The 24409-nt window shown below is 26.1% G+C and overlaps 5 protein-coding genes across 9 annotated transcripts; 4 read left to right on the top strand and 1 right to left on the bottom strand.

The window, feature by feature from the left end:
* The first annotated feature begins 1721 nt into the window (after positions 1 to 1721).
* LOC113789565 (uncharacterized) lies at positions 1722 to 9366 on the top strand. 2 transcript variants are annotated; one of them, XM_075820149.1, is made up of 6 exons: positions 1722 to 2084; positions 2971 to 3078; positions 4531 to 6423; positions 6507 to 6649; positions 6717 to 8135; positions 8197 to 9366. In XM_075820149.1, exons 3-6 carry the CDS (start codon positions 4583 to 4585, stop codon positions 8715 to 8717), a joined length of 3924 nt encoding a protein of 1307 aa, XP_075676264.1. In that variant the 5' UTR covers positions 1722 to 2084; positions 2971 to 3078; positions 4531 to 4582; the 3' UTR covers positions 8718 to 9366. The 2 variants fall into 2 exon arrangements, with proteins under 2 accessions (XP_075676264.1, XP_075676265.1); XM_075820150.1 differs by lacking the exon at positions 2971 to 3078.
* twf (twinfilin actin binding protein) lies at positions 9329 to 11315 on the bottom strand. Of its 3 annotated transcripts, none has more exons than XM_027339141.2 (4): positions 11003 to 11315; positions 10594 to 10840; positions 10260 to 10533; positions 9329 to 10192 (listed from the first exon to the last, which is right to left on the bottom strand). In XM_027339141.2, exons 2-4 carry the CDS (start codon positions 10832 to 10834, stop codon positions 9568 to 9570), a joined length of 1140 nt encoding a protein of 379 aa, XP_027194942.1. In that variant the 5' UTR covers positions 10835 to 10840; positions 11003 to 11315; the 3' UTR covers positions 9329 to 9567. The 3 variants fall into 3 exon arrangements, with proteins under 3 accessions (XP_027194942.1, XP_027194943.1, XP_075676268.1); XM_027339142.2 differs by having other exon boundaries at positions 10917 to 11014; XM_075820153.1 differs by lacking the exon at positions 11003 to 11315 and having other exon boundaries at positions 10594 to 10982.
* Positions 11316 to 11513: 198 nt separating this feature from the next.
* CHMP2B (Charged multivesicular body protein 2b) lies at positions 11514 to 12734 on the top strand. Its single transcript, XM_027339146.2, has 5 exons — positions 11514 to 11738; positions 11823 to 12112; positions 12167 to 12269; positions 12334 to 12440; positions 12515 to 12734. The coding sequence occupies exons 1-5, from the start codon at positions 11699 to 11701 to the stop codon at positions 12611 to 12613; spliced, it is 639 nt and encodes a 212-aa protein (XP_027194947.1). The 5' UTR covers positions 11514 to 11698; the 3' UTR covers positions 12614 to 12734.
* A 79-nt stretch (positions 12735 to 12813) lies between these two features.
* Positions 12814 to 16729, top strand: LOC113789578 (coronin-B-like). 2 transcript variants are annotated; one of them, XM_075820151.1, is made up of 7 exons: positions 12814 to 12964; positions 13020 to 13283; positions 13346 to 13447; positions 13522 to 15616; positions 15686 to 16067; positions 16137 to 16508; positions 16569 to 16729. In XM_075820151.1, the coding sequence occupies exons 2-7, from the start codon at positions 13118 to 13120 to the stop codon at positions 16572 to 16574; spliced, it is 3123 nt and encodes a 1040-aa protein (XP_075676266.1). In that variant the 5' UTR covers positions 12814 to 12964; positions 13020 to 13117; the 3' UTR covers positions 16575 to 16729. The 2 variants fall into 2 exon arrangements, with proteins under 2 accessions (XP_075676266.1, XP_027194935.2); XM_027339134.2 differs by having other exon boundaries at positions 12814 to 13283.
* Positions 16730 to 19143: 2414 nt separating this feature from the next.
* Positions 19144 to 24346, top strand: LOC113789563 (uncharacterized). The gene is made up of 3 exons (XM_075819984.1): positions 19144 to 19453; positions 19518 to 21167; positions 21234 to 24346. The coding sequence occupies exons 1-3, from the start codon at positions 19276 to 19278 to the stop codon at positions 24344 to 24346; spliced, it is 4941 nt and encodes a 1646-aa protein (XP_075676099.1). The 5' UTR covers positions 19144 to 19275.
* The last annotated feature ends 63 nt before the right edge of the window (positions 24347 to 24409 follow it).

Raw genomic sequence — 24409 nt, forward strand, 5'->3', positions numbered from 1 at the left:
TTTGTAGTTTTTATTTTTCATGGGCTTGGTCCATCCATTGATCAATAAGTTCAATTTCAGTGTTCCGAAATAAAATTCATTCATTCATTTCAAACAATGATTACTATTCCTAGGTCTAGGTCTAGGTATAGAGGTGTGTCATGTCTGTCTAATGGTCAGTTTAATTTGGTTTGAATCGATTGTTTTCAAAATACTTTGGCTCGTGTCAGTTTTTTTTTATTTTCTTGATCCAAATCAATCAAATCTTTCCTATATTGTGCATGGCTAGACAATAAACAAACCAAAAAAAAAAATGAATCATCATCATCATATAATCATCATCCAAACAAAAAAAAAAAAACAAAAAGAAAAAAAAAGTTATTCGACCATCGACTTACTGTCGGCAGACAATATAACAATACCAGTCAATAATGATGATAAAGTTAGTTGTTTTTATTCAACAAAAAAAAACCAGATCAGATATTTGATTCAGGTAAATTTATCAAGGTAAGAAACAGAAAAAGAAAGTAAAAGAAGAAGAAGAAAAAAAATCTATCGAAACAGGATGTGTGATCTTTGATCGAAAGTTCGTCTCTCTCTCTCTCTTTTTCTATTTCACCTTTGTTTGATTCATATTATGATGAACATTGATCGTCTTTTCTTTTTTTTTTTTTTTTTTTTTGGTTTTGTTCACACACAGGTAAAAATAGCTTGAAGGCATGAAAATAGCAAAAAAAAAACTGAAAATGATTTTTTTCTCTATTCTTTTAGGTTTGGTTTTGTTGTTGTTGCTGCTTTTTTCATCGTTTTCGTCTTATCTTCAACAACAAACAACAAAAAAACAAAAAATTCAAATTTTAAAATTGTTGATCACTTTTTCACCTCACCAAATATTTAGAAAATAAAAAGATTTAGATCCTGGAACAATTTAGATTCAGAATGATTTTTAGAATGATGATCTTCATTTCTTTTTGGTCAATACAGGTAGCCAGGTTATCATTTACACTTTTGATTTTCTTTATTTTTAATCGTGATTTTTGATTTTTGAAGATGAAAAAATAATTCAATCTATTCTAACAAGTTGATCACGATTCTGACCTTTTCCATTTTCACACACACACACACATAATATTGATGGTGGTAACCTTTGTTTTTTTCTCCTGGTTTTTATTCGCTAGTTGAAAACGCGTTTCTTTAAAATCATCATCGATAATCTAAAAATTTTAAAATCAAAAAAAAATCAATCAATCAATCATTTTGGATAAACGATATTTTCTTCTATATTCAAACCATAAATATAATTTAACATCACCATAACCATTTGAAACGAAACGAAAGCTACCGGTTTTTTTTTTTTGGCTAAAATCAGTTGTTTACCTTGAAATTTGCAACAACAAAAAAAAAAACAGGATTCAATCTACTAACTACAACAACAGAATATTGAAAATCTTTTGTTTTTCTTTAATGATAATCAGGGAAAAAAACAGAAGCATCAAATTTCCCTAGTTTTTTTTTGATTTGGCCAAATCAAATTTGAATGTAGAATTTCGACATTCGAGTTTTGACTGTAGGAAATTCTATTACACAGTGTGTGTATATCTATCAACAAACCAAAACCAAACCAAAAAAAAAAAAAAAATCAAGTTTGATTGGAAGAAAGTAGAAGAAGTAGAAAAAGGAAAATTGGAAATCTGGACCACTAGCAATTGGCTTCAATCAAGTGTGTGTTTATGTTGCATTAGCGTGTGTGCTTCAAACGATGATCAACGAATGTTGATGATGATGACCAATCTCTTTGCATTTTTCTTTAAATAGAATTCTTTAAGAGATATTTTCAATGGGCCAAAAACAGAAAACGAAAAGATTTTGAGTTTTTAGTTTTCATTTGTCGTCTGTGTTTCATTTGTTGTTGTTGTTGTTATCGTTTGTTGCTGTTGTTGTTATCGATGATGATGGTGATGGTTGTTGATTCTTTCTGATATTTTTTTGTTTGTTTGTTTTGGATCCAAAGATTACCTGAAAGATTTTTTTTTCTTCTTCTTCTAAATCAATAAATCAACTGCCAATTCTTTTTCTATTCTTTTAATCAATCAAAAAATAAACCGGTAAGTTTTTTTTGTTTTTTGATATTTTTTTCAATAAATGAAGTATCCCGGTAGTTTTTTCAATTCCGAATTTTATTTTGATTCAAAAAAAACAATCAAAAAAGCATTCTTTTTGAGTCGACGCACGAGTATAATCTATATTCCAATTGGATTCTGCAGAAATCCATGGATTTGTTGTTGTTGTTATTTTCGATGAAAAAAAAACATAAACAAAACAACAAAAAATTCATATGTTAAATAGCCATTTTCAAGAAATAATACTTGTCAAAATAGTTATCTTATTTTGATGATTTGCATTCATCAAAAGAAAAAATGAAATTGATATCCATCATATTCGATTGTGATAAAAATAAACTCAATTCAAATTCAATGAAAATGAAAATATTGTTTTCTTTCTCTCTCTATTTACTTTCTTCCCATTTCTTTTCCTTTATCATTATTTTCTTTGGAATTTTTTTTTTGGATCAAATAAAGTTTTCTGAGACTGTGTGTCGCTGATGACACACATTCATTTATACAACACAGAAAAAAAATCAAACCAAAAATACATTGGAACTTTTTCTCTGGAATTCTAGCAACAACCGAAAATAATGAATAAAGAATTCTATATCTACCCCAGACCCCAAAATGAAGAATTCAATTTTATTATCAAAATAATAATATTCTCTCTCTGTGTGTGTGTCTGTGTTTGACATATATTCTAGATATTCTATATATATTCTATATATAGAATTAAAGAATATAGAATCTATTTGACGGCATCAATTGACGTCATATCCATATTTGATTATATAACCAATCGTTATATTCGTTTGTTATTATTATTATTATTATCTATTTAATGAATAAATAAAAAAAAATTTTATAATTATTTAATTTTTTCAAGAGCTTTTCTCCACCAAAAAAAAACGAACCAATATATTAAAAAGATAACCCTTTTCTTTCATTGAATTTCAAATAACATTAACCAAGCAAAAAAAAATATGTCCACATTGTAAGTATTTCATTTATAATTTCATTCATTAATTTTTTTTAAGTAAAAAAAAACAAAAAATGGATTATTATCATTATGTCACTATAATTATTACCCAATTTCTTATCAAAAAAATCAATCAATTTTGATTTGATTATCGTTTCTTTTTTCCATTGATTATTAATATCCTGTTTTGTTTTAGTTTTCTGTTTTCCAATGTTTTTCCAAAACAAAATTATGATTTTCTTTTTTTTCAAAACAAAATTCATTTATTTGATATTATCGATTATCGATACACTTCCACCGGGGAAACATAATTCATAACACTTGTCCTTTTTTTACCAAAGAAAAAAAATTGCTCTAGTTTTTTTTTGTTGTTGATTAATCGCTTACATAATCGTTTTTTGTTTCAATATTCAAATTTATTCCGGTTTCTGTTTTCTATCATGCATAAACCATGTTATTTGATTTTTGTTCGAGCAACACACATAAAATTAAACCCCAAAAATTTTTAATTATCAGAAAAAAAAGTTATAAAAAAAAATTTATAACGTTGATTATCATATGATTAATTTACTCATCATCATCATCATTATCTAAATCAAGATTATACAAAATCTAATTTTTTTTTAAATGATAATTTCTCACACACAAGTGTATACACACAGTGTGTAATATGGACACAACAAGATCCGGCTATTTTTTTTCATAATGACATTCATTTGGAAATGATTATATCTTTCTTTCTTCCATTTTTTATCATTAAAATCATTATCATTAAGGAATGTGCTAATCAAAGAAATCAAACCAGGATCTTTTTTGGAAAACTGATCCAAAAGAATTTAGATATTTTTTTGAACTCTTTCGTTCTGTTTTTGTTTTTTGTGGCTCTCATTTCAATGATGTTAATAATGATGATTTTCTATAAAGTTTTTGTCAGCACTTTTTTTTTTTGGTTAGCATATTAACCACTAATCAAACACTAAAATAGAAATATAAAAAATCCAATAGAAATCTAAAACCGGATCTTTGATATTTTATAATTTATAGCCTAAATGTCGTCATATAAGCTTATTATTTTTGTTGTTGTTGTTGTTGCTTGTCGTTTGGTTTTTTCCACTGTTGCTTTCATTAATGTGTTTTTTTTCTTCTTATTTGTTATTGAAATCATTTATATAATCAGAGAAAAAAAAAGTAAAATAGAAAGTAAAATCTATTTTGCACAAATAGTTTGTTATTAGTTATAGTAGTCAAAGTTTTAAGATGATGATCATTTCATTTTTTTTGTTGATAATATGGATCATAACCCACGCCACAAACACAAAGAAAAATAAACTAAACGCTAAACACAAACATAAAATAGATCCGTGTTGATAATTTTATTTTGTTTGTTTGTTGGAATTCTTTTCGGAATGTATTGATTGATTGAATGAATGTTTTTTTTTCTTTCACTTTTTTTTACGTCAATTTTAGATTCAATTTTATCTACTAATAATAATAAACAACAACAACAACAAAAAAATCAATGGAGAATTTTGATCAAGAAACAATTTTAATTGAAAATGTTAATGATAATAATAATCAGTCAAAATCAAAAGTGTCAACAACAACAACACAATCAAAGACCAGGACATTGATAACATCATCAATCAGACATTCAGATTATGATGATGATAGTAATGATGATGATAATGATGATGGTGATGAAGATTTATCATCATCATCATCATCATCATCATCAAATGAAGATGAAGATGATATCGATGATGAAGATGATAATGAAAAAATAACACATCCGGATAATTATAATGATAATAATGATTGTAAAAAATTTAATTATATTGATAATAATAATAAACGATTAATGCTAAGCAACAAAAAACAAATAAATCATTGTAATAATAATGATGATTACTTAAATCCAAATGTTGATGATATTATTATTTCATCGGCTGTCAATGATCAACAACAAAAATTAATAACAACATCGACAACAGCAACATCGACAACAGCAACAACAACAATGTTAACATCATCATCGGTCAATATTGATCATGGTCATCATAATCAAACTATGATGGAACCAATTTCAAAAATATTCGATCATCATCAAAATCAATTAATTAATTCAATTTGGTCGATAAATGATAATCAAATAGATACTATTCAACATGAAACATCAATAATGAATGTTGTTAGTAATAATGGTGGTAATGGTGGTGTTGATTCAAGCTATGATTCTGATCCAGAATCATCACAAAATAGTGAATTAAGAAAATTAGTTACCGATCTTATTGATTCAGGTAATTCAACGACACCTGATCAAGAAACTGATTCAATTGATTTGTTGGGAAAATTTCAACCAAATAATCAAAATTCTACAACAATAATTATGAATAACAACAAAAACGATATTCAACAACAACAACAACAACAGATATCATCATCATCATTATATAATAATGATTTATTTATGTCAAATGATTCTCAAGCAACAACAACAATGATGATGATATCAAATCGACAACAACAACAGCAACAACAATCAAATCGAAATAATCATCATAAAAAGAAACGTAAATCTAAAAAACAACAACAAAATTGGCAACAACAACAACAACAACAACAACAATCTCAACAACAACATGCCGAAATTGATCGTACATCATCAGAAACATTATCACAAGAATATTCAGAATATGTTACAAGACAAATGTTTACCAATAATAATAATAATAATATTGATAATCATCCTATTTTAACAACAACAACAACACAAACACCACCAACAACAACAACAATGATTGAAAATCAGAAAAAATCTGCCGAATTTGAAATGAAAATAAAATTTGCAAAAAAACTTGGCTATTCCGAACAACAAGTTTGTCAAGCAATTGATTTATTAGGTGTTGATTGTCAACAAAATGAATTATTAGCACAATTAATTAATTTATCATCATCATCATCATCATCGACAACAACGAATATGAATTTAATGATGATGATGAAACAAAATACAAATCCATTACAATTGAATTTAAATAATCAACAACAACAACAATTGACAAATTATCATCATCAACCGCTTGGATATTCAATTTCATCATCAATTTTATTGAATTGTAATTCATCTAATAATGGTGGTGGTAAATCAACGGTTGGTAAAACTTTATCAAGTCCAGTGATTGGGTCATCATCATCATCATCATCATCAACTGCCGCTACATCCGCCGTATCACCTGCATCAAACAATATCAATAAAAATGGAAATTTAACTAATTCAAATAATCGAAACAATTCAAGTGGAAATAGTAATTCTATTGAATTACGTTCGATTGTTATTGATGGAAGTAATGTTGCTGTTAAGTAAGTGCAATGATGACAAAAAAAAATTGAAATTGAAAAAATTATTTTTCTAATTACGTTTTTACATTTTCCCAAAAAAAAAGTCATGGAAAACAGAAAAATTTTTCTTGTCGTGGTATTGAACTTTGTGTTGATTGGTTTAAATCACGTGGCCATCAAAATATAGCCATTTTTGTACCATCATGGAGAAAATCACCAAATGCTGATTTTGATCTTCCTGTCATAGGTTAAATTTAAAATAAAGATTTTGTTTCAAACAATTAATGAATTTATTTATTTTAATTTATTTTTAGATCGTGAAATATTATTAAAATTAGAACAAGATGGTTTATTACATTTTACACCATCAAGATCGGTATCCGGACGTATATTAGCACCATATGATGATCGTTATATATTGAATCATGCATTAAAAAATGATGGTATTATTGTATCGAATGATCTTTATCGTGATTTAGTTATCGAAAATAATGATTATAAAAAACTTGTTGATGAACGTTTATTAATGTATTTATTTGTTGATGATGAATTTATGCCACCTGATGATCCACTTGGACCACGTGGACCATCATTAGATAAATTTTTATCCAAACCATTATCATTAGAAAATGTTAGAAATATTGCCAAATTTAATAAAATTTGTCCATATGATAAAAAATGTACATACGGTAATAAATGTAAATATTATCATCCTGAACGACAACAACAACAACAACAACAATTATCAACAACAACATCATTATCATTATCAAATTCATCATTACCATCATCATCATCATCATCATCATCGTCAACAACAACAACATCGAATAGTAATAATAAACAACTTCGAACATTAAAAAGTTTACCATTAAATAATCAAGGAATGAAAAATTTACAATCAAATTCAAATAATAATTTATCAAATATTTGGTCAAGTATGGATAATCAGATTATATCGGGTGGATTAGGATCATCATCTGGAATGGTGTTGTCTTGTCCAAAGAAAACAACATTATTTCGTACAAAATCTAGTGTTTCAATCGATCTTCAAGATAAAAATCAACAACAACAACAACAATCGCAACGAAATCGTTTGAATGATAATGTACAACAACAATCATTAGGATCAATGAATAAAACGTTAGTTAATGTTAATAATAATCAACAAAAACATCGAAAATTAGAACGACAATTAACATTATATTCGGATGCTGATCCACGATTACCGAATCTTTTTCCAAAATCAACAACAGAAAATAAAGAAAAATTATCACAAACAAAAAGTTGGAATATGATAATCGGTGGACATCATAATAATAATCATCATCTTCATCATGGTCAAGTAAATAATAATAATAATAATAATAATAATGGTTTATTATTACAAACATTATCCAATTCAATGGCAACATTATCATTTTGTTATGGAGATAATTCCATTCGAAATTCATTGAATGAATCACCATCGACTACATCATCAACGACATCCGCATCCACATCATCATGTCGAACAAATTTACTAACAACTGTAAATGCAAATGGACAAAATAATTCCTATAATCTTTCTGCCAATAATAATAATAATCAATTTTCTCATTATAATCAACATCATAATCATCATCATAATTATCAACAACAATCATTAAATAATCATAATCATAAACCATTAATGATTAAATCACATTCATTATCATCATCATCGAATGATATTTTAAACAATATTTCAATAGGTATTTTCCAATTGAATTTTAGTAAAATTATTAATTTTTTAAAATTTATTTTTGAATACAGGCACTGCCGCCACCAATACATTAGATCATCCAACATCATCATCACATTATATTTTACAACAACAACAACAACAAAATCATCCAAATCAACAATCATCACAACAATCACCTTATCATCAACAACAACAAATTACATCATTCAAAATTAATCAATCCGGTTTAAATCGATTGAATTCAAATACAGCTGCATTAATCGATGATCAAATTCCTCTTCATCATAATCATAATAATAATAATCATTATCAACAACAGCAACAACAATTTAATGAAATACGATCAAAAATTTATTATCATTTATCATCATTATTTCCATCGGATATTGTTTATAATGCAATGATACAAATGCCAAATGAAACTGATCCAAATAAAATTTGTTCAATTATAATTCAAATGAATCATGAACATAATTTATCGTCAACAACAACAACAACAACATTAAATGATTTATCATTAGCCACCAGCAACACCAATGCCACCGCAACCACATTATCATCATCATCTACATCGACAGCAGCTTCATAATTTTAGACAAGAATTTTCTCAGATTTTTCCTCGCCATTTTTCCTCTCCAAATCTTAATCGATTGGTGGAGTGCCAAAAATAAAAATTAATATTGCCAAAATGCCCGATACATTTTATCTAAATGTATCAAAAATCCAATTATTGTTATTTTTTTTCCTTCAAAATTGATCGATAAAATATTCCCCAAATCATTATTCCGAAAATTATTGTTATTATCATTATTAATGATTCTTTAATTCTGGATATATTTTTGTTGTTGTTGTTGTTAATGTTCCATTTACATACCTGTCATGTTTGTTATAATTTCCATCCATCATTGTTATACAATCAAAAAAAGAAAAATGGAAAAACAAAAAGATTTCATAAGAAAAAGTGAAAGTAAGAGATTATAATGATAAATATTATTTTTTTTTTTTCGTTTGTTTACTGTTTTCCTTTTTGGATTTTATTGAACAAAAATGTCCTTTCCAAAATCCAATTTTCCTAATAAATAAAAAATGTGTCCATGTTTCCCATTCGAATATTCGTATACATCATATGTATGTTATTGTTATTTGAAGAGAAAAACAAAAAAAAAAATTTGTAATTTCTTAATATTTTCCCAAAATGAATTAAGATTTTTTTTCCAATTTAATCAATCAATCTTTTATCATTAATTCTTTTACAAACTGTTAATTATATAATATCTATAATTATAATTAATAAAAATAATTTTAAAAAAAATTTGTAATAATTTGGACAAAGTTTTTTTTTTTTGTTTTGTTTTTGGTTTTACAATCAATCAATCATGTTTTTTTTGAAATAAAATAAAATAAATTGTTGTTGTTTGTTTGTTTGCTTGTTGCAATCGTCAACGAATCATACGACGTGGACCACGACCTTTTGCAATTGGTTTATCAAATTTTAATGGTGGTGCCATTTCGTTTGATTGTTTTTGTACGGATAGATCCATATCTAATGATGGATATAATAAGAAAAATATTCGTTTAACAGTTACTTCATTTAATGAATCTGCTTCAAAATATTTTAATTGATTATCCAATTTATTAGTCAATTTTCCAATCATTGAATTTAGATTAACCGAATATGAAAATCTTAATTTAGCCGGTAATGTATTATCGATTGGTACATAGCTAATCATAATAAAACGTTCGATGGGTTCATTATTATCATTAATTTCATTCAATGGATTTTGATGACGAAAACGAAATACAATATAACCAGGTTGAAAATTTTGTGGTAATAATATTTGATCATGTTGTTCGAATTGTTGATAATTCCAACATTTTGCTAATAATGGATAATCAGTTAATGTTAATTTTCCATCAAATATTACTTGTGAATAATCATTTGACATAATAAAACGTAAACAACAATATTGATTTTGTTTTTGTTGAAATTTTCCGATTTCATTTTCAGCCATTTCATCTAATAAACAATCAAAATGTAATGCACCACCTGAACGACCTAAATGGCTAAAATGATAATGATGATGATTAAATTGATCGAATTAATAATCAAACAAAAAAAAACATTTTTTACCAATGTTGAATTTTATGCATAACTTCTAATTCTTGTTGTTTTTGTTGTTCTAATTCTTGTAATGTTTGTATTTGTCGTTTATCATGTTGTCGACATTGAATTTCATGGAAAATTTTTTCCAAACTAAGATCATCAAAATCTTCGATAAATAAATCCATTGTAATCAATGGTGTACCAAATGAATTTTTTAATGTTGTTTTTGTTGATGCTGCAACCATTTTTTGTTTTACATCCGACTGCGGTGGTGACATATGTATCAATAACCAATTTATATCTTTGTAAAATTTTAAATAAATCTATCATTAGTTTTTTGTTTTAGTTAAATCAAACTTACTATTCGAATCAAGATGAATAAGTAGAAAAAATGGACGATTATCTGAACGATCAATTTGTTTATAAAATAATTGATAATCATGTTGCCAATCTTGTTGTTTATTTGATTTATTTTTCAATATCATTTGACATTTTTGACGATCAATCATAATCATTAACCAACGATATTTAGTATCAGATTTTCTTGCCTGTTTTAGATAACCATCCAATTCATTATCAGGTTTGATTAATCCTAAATCCATTATTATCTTTGAACCAAACAAAAAAAACAAAGTTAAAAAAAAAATATCAATCGTAGAGAATTCAACCAAAAAACAAACAAACATTCGAATTGAAAGAATTTTGTGAGGTGTGGTGGTGGTGGTTGCCACCATAAGAGAAGAGGCGTATATTAAATGCAAATTACGTACATGATAATTTTTGAATTTGAAAAATAAAGATGCAAAAATAAACTTTGAAAGAATTTGTTATAAATCTAAAAATAAATTTTGAAAAAAACGATACAACAATAAAGAAATTTTTACAGAAAAAAAAGACAAGAATTTTCGGTTGAAATTAATTTTTGTAGATTTACTAAATTAATAAAATTTACTAAAAATTATAAAATATTTTTTTTGGTGATGATTATTATTGGGCGTTGTAACAACAACAACAACAACAACAAAATTTCTGATAATAATCACATCAGGATATATATTTGGAAAAATATCCTGTAGATTTTTTTTTGTTCACTGAATAGAATCCTCAATACTGGATACAATACAATGAGCTAAAAATAAGGAAATTGAATGATTACTGTATTTTGCTACGTTCAACCAGAAAACAAAAAAATTTCACATTCCATTCCATTATATACCACTTCCATTTGGTTTAGTAAAAATTTGTACCAAACAAGTTAAAATAGTTTCGAATCAATGTTTTGATTTGATCGAAATAGATTCGAATGTTTTATTTCATCATTATTTTTCATTCATTTTATTGTTCAACTAAGCAAAAATAACATTCAAACAATCCGAGTTTTGTTTTCTTGCTCATTACCTTTTTTTTCAAGTTTGTTTGTTTAATATTTCACATTTTTTGGTATAGAATTCAATAAGTATAGAAAAATGAGCTGGTTTGGCGGTGGTGGTAAAAAAGAATCGAAAAGTATTTGATCGATCATATTTCATCTAAACATTTTTGATAATGGTAATTTATTTTGTTTTTTTTCTTTGAATCACAAAAATATAGCCGATGCTGCTCGTAGTAATCAACGTGAAATATCACGGGCACAACGTCAAGTTCAACGTAGTAATGCCGAATTGGAACGTGAAGAAAAAAAGCTAGAATTACAAATTAAACAATTAGCTAAGCAAGGTCAAACACAAGCTTGTAAAATGTTGGCCAAACAATTGGTACAGATTAGACAGCAAAAAACTCGAAATATGATGGCCAATACAAAAATCGGCGCCATTGGTTCGCAAACTAAAATGATGGGAGCTAATAGTGCATTGGCAAACGCAATGGCCAGTAGTACTGATGTAAGAGTTGAATTTCATTGTTGAATTTTCTAAATTATTCATCATTATAATTAGGCAATGAAAGCTTCTAATGAACAAATGAATCCGGAACAACTTGGTGGAATTCTTAGAAATTTTGCTCAAGAAAATCAAAAAATGGATATGATGGATGAAATGAGTAAGTATCAATGAACAAATAAGTAAGAAATGATTTTTTCACAAATGATTTTTTTCAATTTTAGTGGAAGAATCATTGAATGATATACTTGGTGATTCGGATGATGAACAAGAACAGGATTTGGTTGTCAATAAAATTCTCGATGAAATTGGTATCGAAATGTCGGGCAAGGTAATTTGAATCTTTAATTTTGATCGAATAAGAAAATTTATCTAAATTAATTTCTTTTTTTAATAACTTTTCAGCTTTCCAAAGTCAAAACACCAGATAATGATCTTGATATTGATATCGATGAATTGATTGGCAATAAAAATAAAACCAAAGCTTCGAAACAAAAAATTTAGATTCGAATTTCTAATTCGCCAGTTGAATTCAATGTTGAATTTTATTTTATTTTGTTTTTTTAATCAATTTCCATTATTAACATTGTTTTGTTGTTATTTTCCAAAAAAAAAAATTAATAAATTGTGCCTTGTGAAAAAAAATTTCTCCCAATATTTTTTTATAGAAATTTTCCCGTAAAGTTTTCGGCGAGTATCAGGATTTTCTTCGGTAAGAATTCTTATTGACAAACAAAATCAATTTGTTGTTGTTGTTTTTTGGGCAACTATATAGAATGTGTTGAATGATTGCATTGCTGTTTGAAAAAGAACGCACCCCAAAAATATTTTTCAAATAAAATTGTCATTTACAAAGTTTGTAATTTTGTTGTTTTTAAATAAAAAAAACTAATCATCCGGAAAAAAACAGTTAGAAATTGTCAATGAAATCAATAATAATATAATAAAGCTGCTGCCGACGCCCAAATTTTTATTTAAAAAAAAAATTTTAATTTTAAATTTGACAAAATGTTTTCATCGATAAATCCATGGAAAAATGTTGAATGTAAAATATCGAAAAAATCATTTAAATATTTGAATCGATATTTTCAATTACCATCATTTCGTACGGAAAAAATTAGCCATAATTTAATTGCAACTAGTGGTTTTCTACATTCATATCGATCATCATCAAGTAATGATTTTCTATTTTCTATTCGATTTTTTTTGGGAATTTCTAAATTTTTTAAATTATAGATCGAATCATTGTTGGATCATCATGGAATTTTCGTGAATCATTCAAAGAAAATGGACAAAACATTGACGATAAAATTGATCAACATCTTTTGGAAATTATTCGTAAATATTTGTTAAAAATGAATGGTTTTTAGCATAAATTTAGGTATTTTTTCTCTCCAAATATAATATTACAGTTCGACCGAATTTCGATATCATCGATTTATCATTCCATCCACTTAACGATGATATATTGGCTGTTTCAAATTCAAATTCATTACAATTGCTTCGATTACCGGTTATTCCATTGGATGATTTTAAAACAATTCAATTGAATAATAAACCAAATTTATTGGCAAAAGAATTAAATTTTGAAGAAAACATTTCTATGGATGGATTTCGTTTTCATCCAACAATGAAAGAACAATTAGCAACAAATTCAATTGCAAATCAATCAATATCATTATATGATATTAATAATATTCAAAATAATCCGATAGCCGAATGGAAATGTTTGAATAATGAAATTGTATCATCATTTAATTTTAATTATGTTGGACAGACAATTTTTGCAAATCAAATTAATTCAAAACAATCTGAATCAATTGTTTCAATGATTGATTTACGTTCAATTGGAACGAATGATACAATACGATCACAACCGATTCAATGTTGGCAAGAAACACATTCACAAATTATATCATTAGATGGTCAAAAAAGTCGACCATATATATTGGTCAGTTTATTGGATCGACGTAAAAATAATAATTTATTAATCTATGATATTCGTAATTTTAGTCAACCAATATTACAACATATTGAATGTGGTTCATATCGTCAAAATCCATCAAATATTTATTTACCTTGTTTTGATTCGGATGCCGGTATTGTTTATCTAACATTACGTAATGGACAATCAATTGTACATTCAATTGTTGATGAAATGTATCTTGATTTAAAACGTTTCAATACATTTGATAATCCAAAATCTTATTGTACATTACCGGAAAATTGTAAACCAATTCTAGATTCAACATTAATGTCAAAACGTTCAGTTAATTTGAATGAAAATCAAATTGATTGTCTAATTATATTGACTACTGATGGAACATTATTACCATTCAGTTATTATGTACCGAAAAAATCATCATCATCATCATCATTTAATGATAGTTTTTCGTACAAACAATTTCCTGCCACATTTTCACCACATACAAATATTGATCAAAAAATGTTCGAATCAAAAATATCTTTATTAAATCGTATCAATTGGCTTAATTTGGATCCGAATAAACAAAATATTTCGGAAATTTATCGATTTGGTGAAAATTTCCCCGTAGAATTTGATCAATATTGGAGTGTAAATGAACAGAAAATATTTCAAAAATTTTCTGGTGAAATAATTGATGATACTAGTGATAAACCAGTGGAAAATTTAACTGACGACAAAATTGAATCAAAATCATCAGATGACAATATCAATGATGATGATAATGTTTCAAGATTAATTGATTTTAATCATTTGAAATATATTGATGGATCTGTCTATGATCGTAAACTTATACCTGGAATGCCATCGATTAGTCAATCACGTACATTGAATTTTGATTTTTTTCATATCAATGAAAAATATGGAATATTTGTTCGTAGTGATCGTTTAAATCAAATTTCGATAAAGATTATTGATTCAAATGGTTATGATGAACATAATGGCCTTGGTTATATTAATTGTCCAACTGAAATTAATTGTTTTGCTTTGGATCCATTTGATTCGGATTGTTTGGCTATCGGTTTAAATGATGGTTTGATTCAACATTTTACTATAACATCGGATTTTTATAATAATTTAATCGAATCAAATTCAACCGATATGTTAATGTTAGAACAGCCTGATTTTGAACTTAATGCAATCACAAACGATATAAATTTACATCATACATCGATAACATCTATACAATATCATCCAATGGCTAAAAATATATTAGCATCTTCAATCGATCATTTTATTATGATCTGGGATTTGGAACAACGATTTATACAAAAAATTATCGATTGTAGTAATAATAATAATGTTTTGACATTACGCATGATACAATGGAATCGATTCCAAAATGGTTGTATTTATTTGGCTGCATTTAATGAAAAATATCTAATGGTTAAAGATGTTAGCGATCGACAACAAACTTTAAATAAAAACAATGATAATATGATTGTTGAATTTCCAAATCGTATAAATCCAAATCGTTTATGTTGGGCATTAAATGATAATATTTTACTAGTCACTGCTAAAGAGTAAGTTAAAATGATTATTTATTCATATCATTCAAATGAATATTTATCGATTTTTGTTTTAAATTGCAGAACCTCAAATCGTAAAATTTTATTCTATTTATTTAATGAAAATAAATTACAATATCTATTTATGCATGATATGTCATCATTACCATCATTTTTAACACCATATTATGATGATGATACAAGAATTTTATATTTAGCTGGTCGTGGTGAAAATACTGTACATTTTATTTGTTTGGAATTGAATCCATCATCAAAATCAAACGATGTTGAACAACAATGTTTATCAATCAAACCATTAGAATCATATCGTTTTCCAACCAATCATTTGGCTATTGATTTTTTACCTAGAAAACAATGTTGTGTACGTAATTGTGAAATTGCTATCGGTATACGAATGTTTATGAATGGATTTGAACGATTTCGTTATAGAGTTCCAAGAAATCATGTAAGTTTTTTTTTATTTACCTGTTTTTGTTGTATTGAGTTGAATTTAATTTGATTTTCATAAATATAGCCCGAATATTTTCATGATGAAATCTATCCACCGACAGCTGATTATTCAAAACCATTATTTACCAGTTCGAAATGGTTAAATCAACTAAAAAATCCTGAACAATTATCTGGAATAAAATATCCATTAATTAATCTAAAACCATTAGATATGATTCCATTTTCAACAATACGAGAAAAACTTCAAGAAGAACAAAAACAAAAACGTCAACAAAATAATCCGATAGTAAATCAACGTCAAAATATTGCAAATAATAATAATTCAAATGGATTTCCGGCAAATTTTTGTCAATATTTTGCACATGTTGATGATGAACCATTAGAAATTTCCAATAATAATTGTGATGATGCTGAAGGTGTTGATCCTAGTGAATGGGTAATGAATGAATCAATTTCACTATAATTTTCACTATTATTTTATTTTTTTATCAAACAGGACTGATCAATCAATCGAGACTGATAAAATTTTTATTATTTTTCTTTTTAAAATCTGGTTTTTAAAAAAATATTTTTACACTTTGCTAAAACTTTTTACAGAAAATTTTTACTATTTCAAAACAAATTTTTAAAAAATAAATTCTGAAATTTTACCGATGATGATGATTATGGATTTTACATTATTTTTTCTACTTTTTTTATTTTGTTTTTGTTTTTCACCAATTAACATCCGGCTACTCCCACACACAAACCATCAATAGAATTGAATTAAATCAGGAAAAAAATTCATTCTGATCATCAACATCATCATCATCAAAATGTCAAACTATTTTAGGCATCAAATGATGATGATGACATTGAGGAAAAAAAAGAAATTTTCCAAATAAAACGAAAAGATTTTTTTTGTTCGTTTCCTTGAAAATTTTCAAATTAAATAGATCATCATCATTATGGTTTGTCCATCAGGTCGTCCAATCCAAACATCCACCCACCACCATCAATAAGTATAATGTTTTCAATGATGATGACAATTTATTCATGGCCAGCAGGTGATGAATGTGTTTTTGAACCCTAATGGAAATAAATGTTTTCATTTTTTTTTGTTTGCTGACAATGACATACAAATCAAATGGAAATTACAAATTTTATTTTATTTGAAGGACAATTTGGCCCCAAAAAGATTAAATCGATAAATCGATTTATTGATCAGAAATTAAAATGAAATTAGATTTTTTCCATCAATATAATTTGAAATTTTTTTAATGAAAAACAACAACAACAACAAGAAAAACGATATCATAAATGGTAATGTCATTAGCTGTGCATTTAGTTTGTTCAGAAGATCAACAACGAAAAAAAAAACCACCCACACACACACATAATAAACACATGAATGGGCATAGTTTTTAGTTAATTCAGTTCTTTTTTTTTGTTCATCAATCATATCAGCAGGATAATGATGATGATGGACAATGGACTTGATGTTATGGATTTTTTTGAAAAATTTATTAATTTAAAAGTGGAAATGATGAAATAGCTTAATGATGATGATGATCATCATCATCATTTAATTTAAATTATGATCATCCAAACAGAAAAATACCATAATTGGGAGATTTTGAAAAAAAATAAACACAGAATTCAAAATCAATAAAAAAACTTATTTAACGGATATGACACCCTAGATTTTATTTTTATTTTTTCTTTGGTTGTCATTTTTATTTCTATTTTCATCATTTTTTCAATTTCACACATTACATAATCATTAGTCATTCATTAAAACAAAAAATAAATTATAACCAAGGTAGCTCAAAATAGTCGTCGTCGAATATAAAAAAAAATGGGGTTTGGTTATTCATTTTGTTCATTTCAATTTCTATTTCGTAACCGAATAACACATCCGTTTCTCTCATAAATTATTATTATTATTATTTTTTTGACCAAAAACAGTTTCAAGAAAAAAAGTTAAAACAAAAAACAAAAAGGCAAATCCTCATTGTCAATGACCAAAAAAATAATCCAAAAAAAATTTTTCTGTTAATAATCAAAAATCGTTGGCCATATAACAGACCAATATGGATTTTTCATCATCAAAATAATTTTGTTGTTGTTGTTGTTGTTGTAAATCTTCATTTTTTGTAAATCTTATTAATATAATGTTTATGTATGTCAACAGTATCCTTTTCCATCATCATCATCAGCATTATCATTATAAATTCAAGGACCAAATATAAATATAAAATTGAAATAAATTGATGTTTATGTTGTGTTTGTTTGTTTGTTTGTTTGTTTGTTTGTTGTGTGTGGGTGTCCATTTTACTTTCATTTATCTTGTAAGTAGAAACACACACACACATAGACCGAAAAGATTTTCAATGTTATTTTTTCATATTTTGGATATAAATTTTTTATTTTCCAGTTTGGATCGACTTTTGTCACATTTGAATATAGAGAACATATTATATTTTTAAAAAAATGTCCAAATGAGTCATATATACCGACATTATTATTATCGTTGAAAGATTCATCATCATTTTCTGTTTTCTCTTGTTTGATAAATTCTCTCTCTTTACGATTGAAACGTTGAAAATTCATCATTACCATCATCGACAGTGAAACAAGAGAAAATTAAATTACATTTTTTTGTTTTTGTTCATTTTTCAAATTAAATTGATTTTGATCAACAACGACAAACAGCATTTTGTATTAAAAGTTTGTATCAAAATGATCAAATAATGTTGCAAAAAATTGAAAATAATTCAACAACAACTAACGATGATGATCATGGATTTTCATCATCATCATCATCATCATCGTCGTCGGCTATTTCTACACAATCATTACATTTTCAATATAATCAACCGGAATCATTATTATCACAAAAATCATCATCATCATCATCATCAAATTCATCATCATCATGTATGGCAATAACATCAAATAATAATCAAAAAATGTTATCAAAATCGTTGAGCGAGTTAATTTTAATTTCAAATTTATTAACAAAAAATAATAATAATGATAATTCTTGTTCATCATCATCATCAACATCTTCATCTGATTGTCTTGGTACATTGAAATTTGATTCAAATGATAATCAATCGATTAATTTGTCCGATTATTCATCATCATCAATATCATCAACATCAACAACCGAATCTAAATTGAAACCAAAATCTACAACAACATTACAACGTCCAATTACAATGATAACGTTTCCAAAACCTAGAGAAAATTTATCATCAATTACAAATTATCAATCAACGATGGATTCGATTGATAATCAATCTAATTGTTCAGAATTGACAATTTCATCGACTATTCAACATTTTGGTCAATACATTTCCACTGATCAACAACAATATGAAAAACGAACCGATTCAGGTAAATAATTTTGCAATTTGTAATTTTTGTTGAATAAATTTTTTTTTATTTCTTCAAAATCCAGAATCAACCATCCATAATGATGATGATAATTTATCGATACCAAAATCGTTTGATCAAAATAATTCAATATTATCATCATTAGCTATATCGGTACCAAATTTAACGGTTTTAAATCAATCGAATGATAAAAAATCAAACAATTCGAAAAATGGATTTTATAGAAAAAACAACAACAACAACAACAACAACAACAACAACAATAAACGTTTTGCACAAAAATTTTGGCAACAAAATTCAAATCAATCAACAAATTCCATGAATACACGAAACACATTACCGATTAATTTAACGTCAACAATAACAACAACAGCAAATGATTCAAATCATTCATTAGGATGTTCAACATCTGGTTATCAATCTACCAGTAGTGGACAATCATTATCAAATCAAGATGATCATCGTTATTTAACCTATGGTACATCACAACAATTACAACAAGAATATGGAAAATTTTTACCATGGCCAACATTAACAGAATTTCGTTTACGACGTAAATTACGTCGTTTTAAACGTAGAGCAAGAAAATTATTTAATAATAGTAATAATTTATTACAAAATCGTTTACAAAATGTTAAACGTTTAATTAAAATGACAAAATTGGATAGAAAATCTGATTCAGATAATAATCTTGATAATGATGATGATGATGATAATGATAATGATGCTATACAGACAGCAACAATATCACGTTCATCATCATTAACATCATTATTAAATCTAATTGAAGAAGCAAATAAAAATTTAATAAATAGTTTTCATGAAGAAGATATGAGAAATCGATTATTTAATAGTCAACAATTTATGCTTTCAACAACAACAACAACAACTGAAAATGAAAATCAACAACCACCAAAATGTCCACCAAGATTAAAACGTACAATGTCAAGTATTAATGTTGGTGGTGGTCAGTTAAAATCAATCGAACAACAACAACAGCAAATTGATTCATCAAATCATCGATTATCATCATCAATTGAATCAACAAAACAGAAAACATTACCATCAACAACAACAACATCGATGAATTGGACGGGTAATCGAAATTTAACCGATAATTATCGTATTGCATTTGTTGAAAATAAAAATAATTTACAAATAAAAAATTCAACTAAACAAAAATTGAAAAATTCAAACAATGATGATTTGGATACAATTTCAGTGAAAAGTTTGGAATCATATTTTGGTCAATCAAGTTTGAATGATCAAAATCAACAAAATCAACAACAACAACAACAAGATTCAATTAAAAAACAACAGCAAGAACAACGAAATTCAAAAATATTATGTGTTCGTTCACATTTTCAAATCAATAATGGTACAATTTATTTAGAAGATTCAGATTGGGAAATGTGTTCGGAAATTTCATCCGAACCATTATCATTAAATGAATCAATTATAAATACAACTACAAATAATAATGATATTGATATGGATACAAATCTAATTGATTTAACATTAAAAACAAGTATTATTTCAAATGATGATAAAATAATAATGAAGAAAAATAATGAAAATGAATTAGATAATAATAATGTTTCGATGAATATCGATTTGAATGATACTAATAATGATGTTGGTGATGATAAATCTACAAAGCCAACTATAGCACCAAAACCAAAACTAATTGATTCATCATCCGAATTGAAAAATGGTAAGATTTAAAATTTTCAATAATTTCTAATTTCTGATTTATTTTCTTATTTACTGCTTTTAAAAGATTTGAATAAAAAATTACCGATTGAATCGAAATCAATAGAAATCAAATCATCCGATAAAGAAATCTTAGATTCTACAAATGACAATGAAATAACAAAACAATCAAAAATATCGGAAGAAAATCAACAAGTTTTGAATAAAAATTCTATTCAAAAATCGATTACAAAACCGAAAACAATCATACGTAGTGAATCAAAAACAACAACGACAACAACACCTGTAAAAAAACCAGGCGAATCAAAATATCATCAAAATTGTAAACATTCATCACATTCGTCACCATTATTGATGACAACAACAAAATCAAATTCAATTTTACAAAAATCCAATAATGAAAAACGAAGAATAAAACCAAAAGCACCATTGCCACCACCATCTATCGTTTCGAAAAGTAACCCTGCAAATGGAAATAAAAAACAAATTCCAACAAAAAATGTTAAAAATATTGGCGAAAAAATTGAAGAAACAATACGAAAAGTACATGAAACAAATTTGGAAAAAAATTCCAAACAATCATTAAAAACATCAACAACAAAAACAACTGCTAAAATTACTAAAGAATCAACAAGAATGAAATTGACAAAAAAGAATGTTGATGTCGAAAAAGAATGTAATCCAAAACGATTTAAAATATTGGAAAAATTTAATAATAAAAAATCATCAATGAATTCAATAAAGGTGAAAAAATCTGATGAAAAATCAATTTCAAATGAAATTCCAGATAAAATCAATGAAATCATAGTTTCAACGGATATAAAAGATCAGTCATCATCATTACCCATTATCATAGAACAAGAAGATTCTGTTAAATTTTTTGAAGATGAAGAAAAATTCAACAAGAATCTTGAAGAAAAAATTCATGCGGAACATTCAATACCAAAATCTTCATTGATTATAACAAATAATAATGATATGAATTTACTGAATGAAATAAAAATTCAAGAAAATTCTGACAATTCTAATTCATATTCGATGATAGAGAATATGATTCGTAGAATTGTTAAAGAAAATTCCAAAATAATTGATTCAACAATGTTAATCAAAAATAATAATAATGATGATGATGATGATAATAAAAATAACAATTTATTGTTAATGTTATTAATGTTACAATATCAACAACAACAACAAAATCAACAACAACAAATTATTGAATTAAAATTATTACAAACATTACAAAATATGCAACAACAACAACAACAACAATCAAAAAATCAAGATTTTAAATTGCTCAAAAATGATAAGGAAATTGATTTTGTTCAGATTCTTATTCAATTACAAAAATTATTGGAAGATAAAATTAATAATAATAACAACAACAACAATGATGATGATCGATTGATTGAAATTGATAAATATCAACAACAACAACAACGATCCGATTTGGAAAAAAATTCTACATTAAACGAACAATCCAAATTGAATGAAATTCAAATTCAAAACGAAACAAATTCAAATCAACAGAAATATTCAAATAGTGCTGATTTGAATGGAAATTTTGTTAACAAAATTATTTTGAATGAAAATAATTGTTTGGAACAATCAGTTGATCAAACAATGACATTACAATCACAAAAAAATGATAATGATATTGATGAATCGGTTAATGTTGATTCAGTTACGACACAACCGGAAAATGTTGCTGTTATTATTGTTGGTGGTGGTGGTGGTGGTGAAGATAAACAAACAATCAATAAACCTGAACATCGTACCGTATTACAATTAAATTCAAATTTTCATCAATCAAAATTTACATTTTTACAATCATTACGTTATCAATTGGAAAAAAAACGTAATAAATTACTAATTGAACGTTATCATCGTAATAATCGTTATGAACAGGAAAAACAACATTTTCAACAACAAAGTACATTATCATTAACAACATTGATTGAAGATCAAGAACTTGATAATAATTACAATCAAACACAAACATTACCATCATTACAATCATCATTGTCATTGAATTCAAATAGTAAAACAATGGTTACATTAGCAAATACATCAAAAATTGAAATTAAATCAATCGATGATCAACAGCAAAAGAAAACGAAACAATCAATGATGAATTCTTCAAATTCAAAAAATAAATCTGGAACTTTACGTCGATTATTATCATCATTATCATCATCATCGAAAAATGTTGATAATAGAAAATCGATAAAAGATAGAAAAAACTATGCAGAAAATTTTCCAAAAATATCGGAAAAAGATCGAAAAAAATTTCTATCAACAACAAATATTTCACAACCATATCCAATAGGTATTGAATCAATTTTTTCATCTACAACAGGTTTATCAAAAATTCATCGACAACAACAACAACAACAACAAAATCTTTTCGAAAATGATGATATTTATCGTCAACAATTTTATTTAAATAATAATCATCGACGACGACGACAACAACAACAACAAAATCAACAACAACAACAACGATCGAAATTAATAAAAAGATCATCAAGTGAAAGAAATTTTCATTCAATTATTAAATTGAATGAAACGAATAATAATGATAATAATCATTTCAATCATAATCGACGACCATTATCATTAAAAATTGATGATTTTGTTGATGATGATGATCAAACATTTGAATCACCATCATCACCATCATCATTATTATCATTATCATCATCAACAATATCGAATATATCATCACAGATGACATCATCATGTTCATCACAGATAGGTGTTTCACGTATGAGATTATTGAATAGTAGACATCGACAACAACAACAACAACAACAACAAAAATTAAAAATAGTAAAAAAACAATCATCAGATTTGGATAATGATGATGATGATGATCAATCATCGATACAATCGATATCAACAATATCATTATCATTACGTGAAAAACCATCAATGGTAACATTTACATTACCGAAAAATTTTAAATCAAATCAAAATTATTTAAAATCAACAACAGCAACAACAAAAGCAAAAATTAATCAACAACAACCATTAATAAAATTTAAATATGATGAACGTTATTTTCAAATTCATGGTGATCATCATTTAGATGATGATAATGATGATAATGATAATTATGATTATCAATTATCAACAAAAAGTAAATTAAATGAAAGATATTTTCGTTATCGTTATTAATCAATATTGAAATTATTGATCCTATTTTTATAAATGAATTTTATTTATTATTTTTTTAAATTT

The sequence above is a fragment of the Dermatophagoides pteronyssinus genome, unplaced genomic scaffold (assembly GCF_027571235.1).
Source record: "Dermatophagoides pteronyssinus isolate colony J.1.1.1.1 unplaced genomic scaffold, Derpt_VIB-CSIC_2022.12 sq0005, whole genome shotgun sequence".
NCBI classification, from domain to species: Eukaryota; Metazoa; Arthropoda; class Arachnida; order Sarcoptiformes; family Pyroglyphidae; genus Dermatophagoides; species Dermatophagoides pteronyssinus.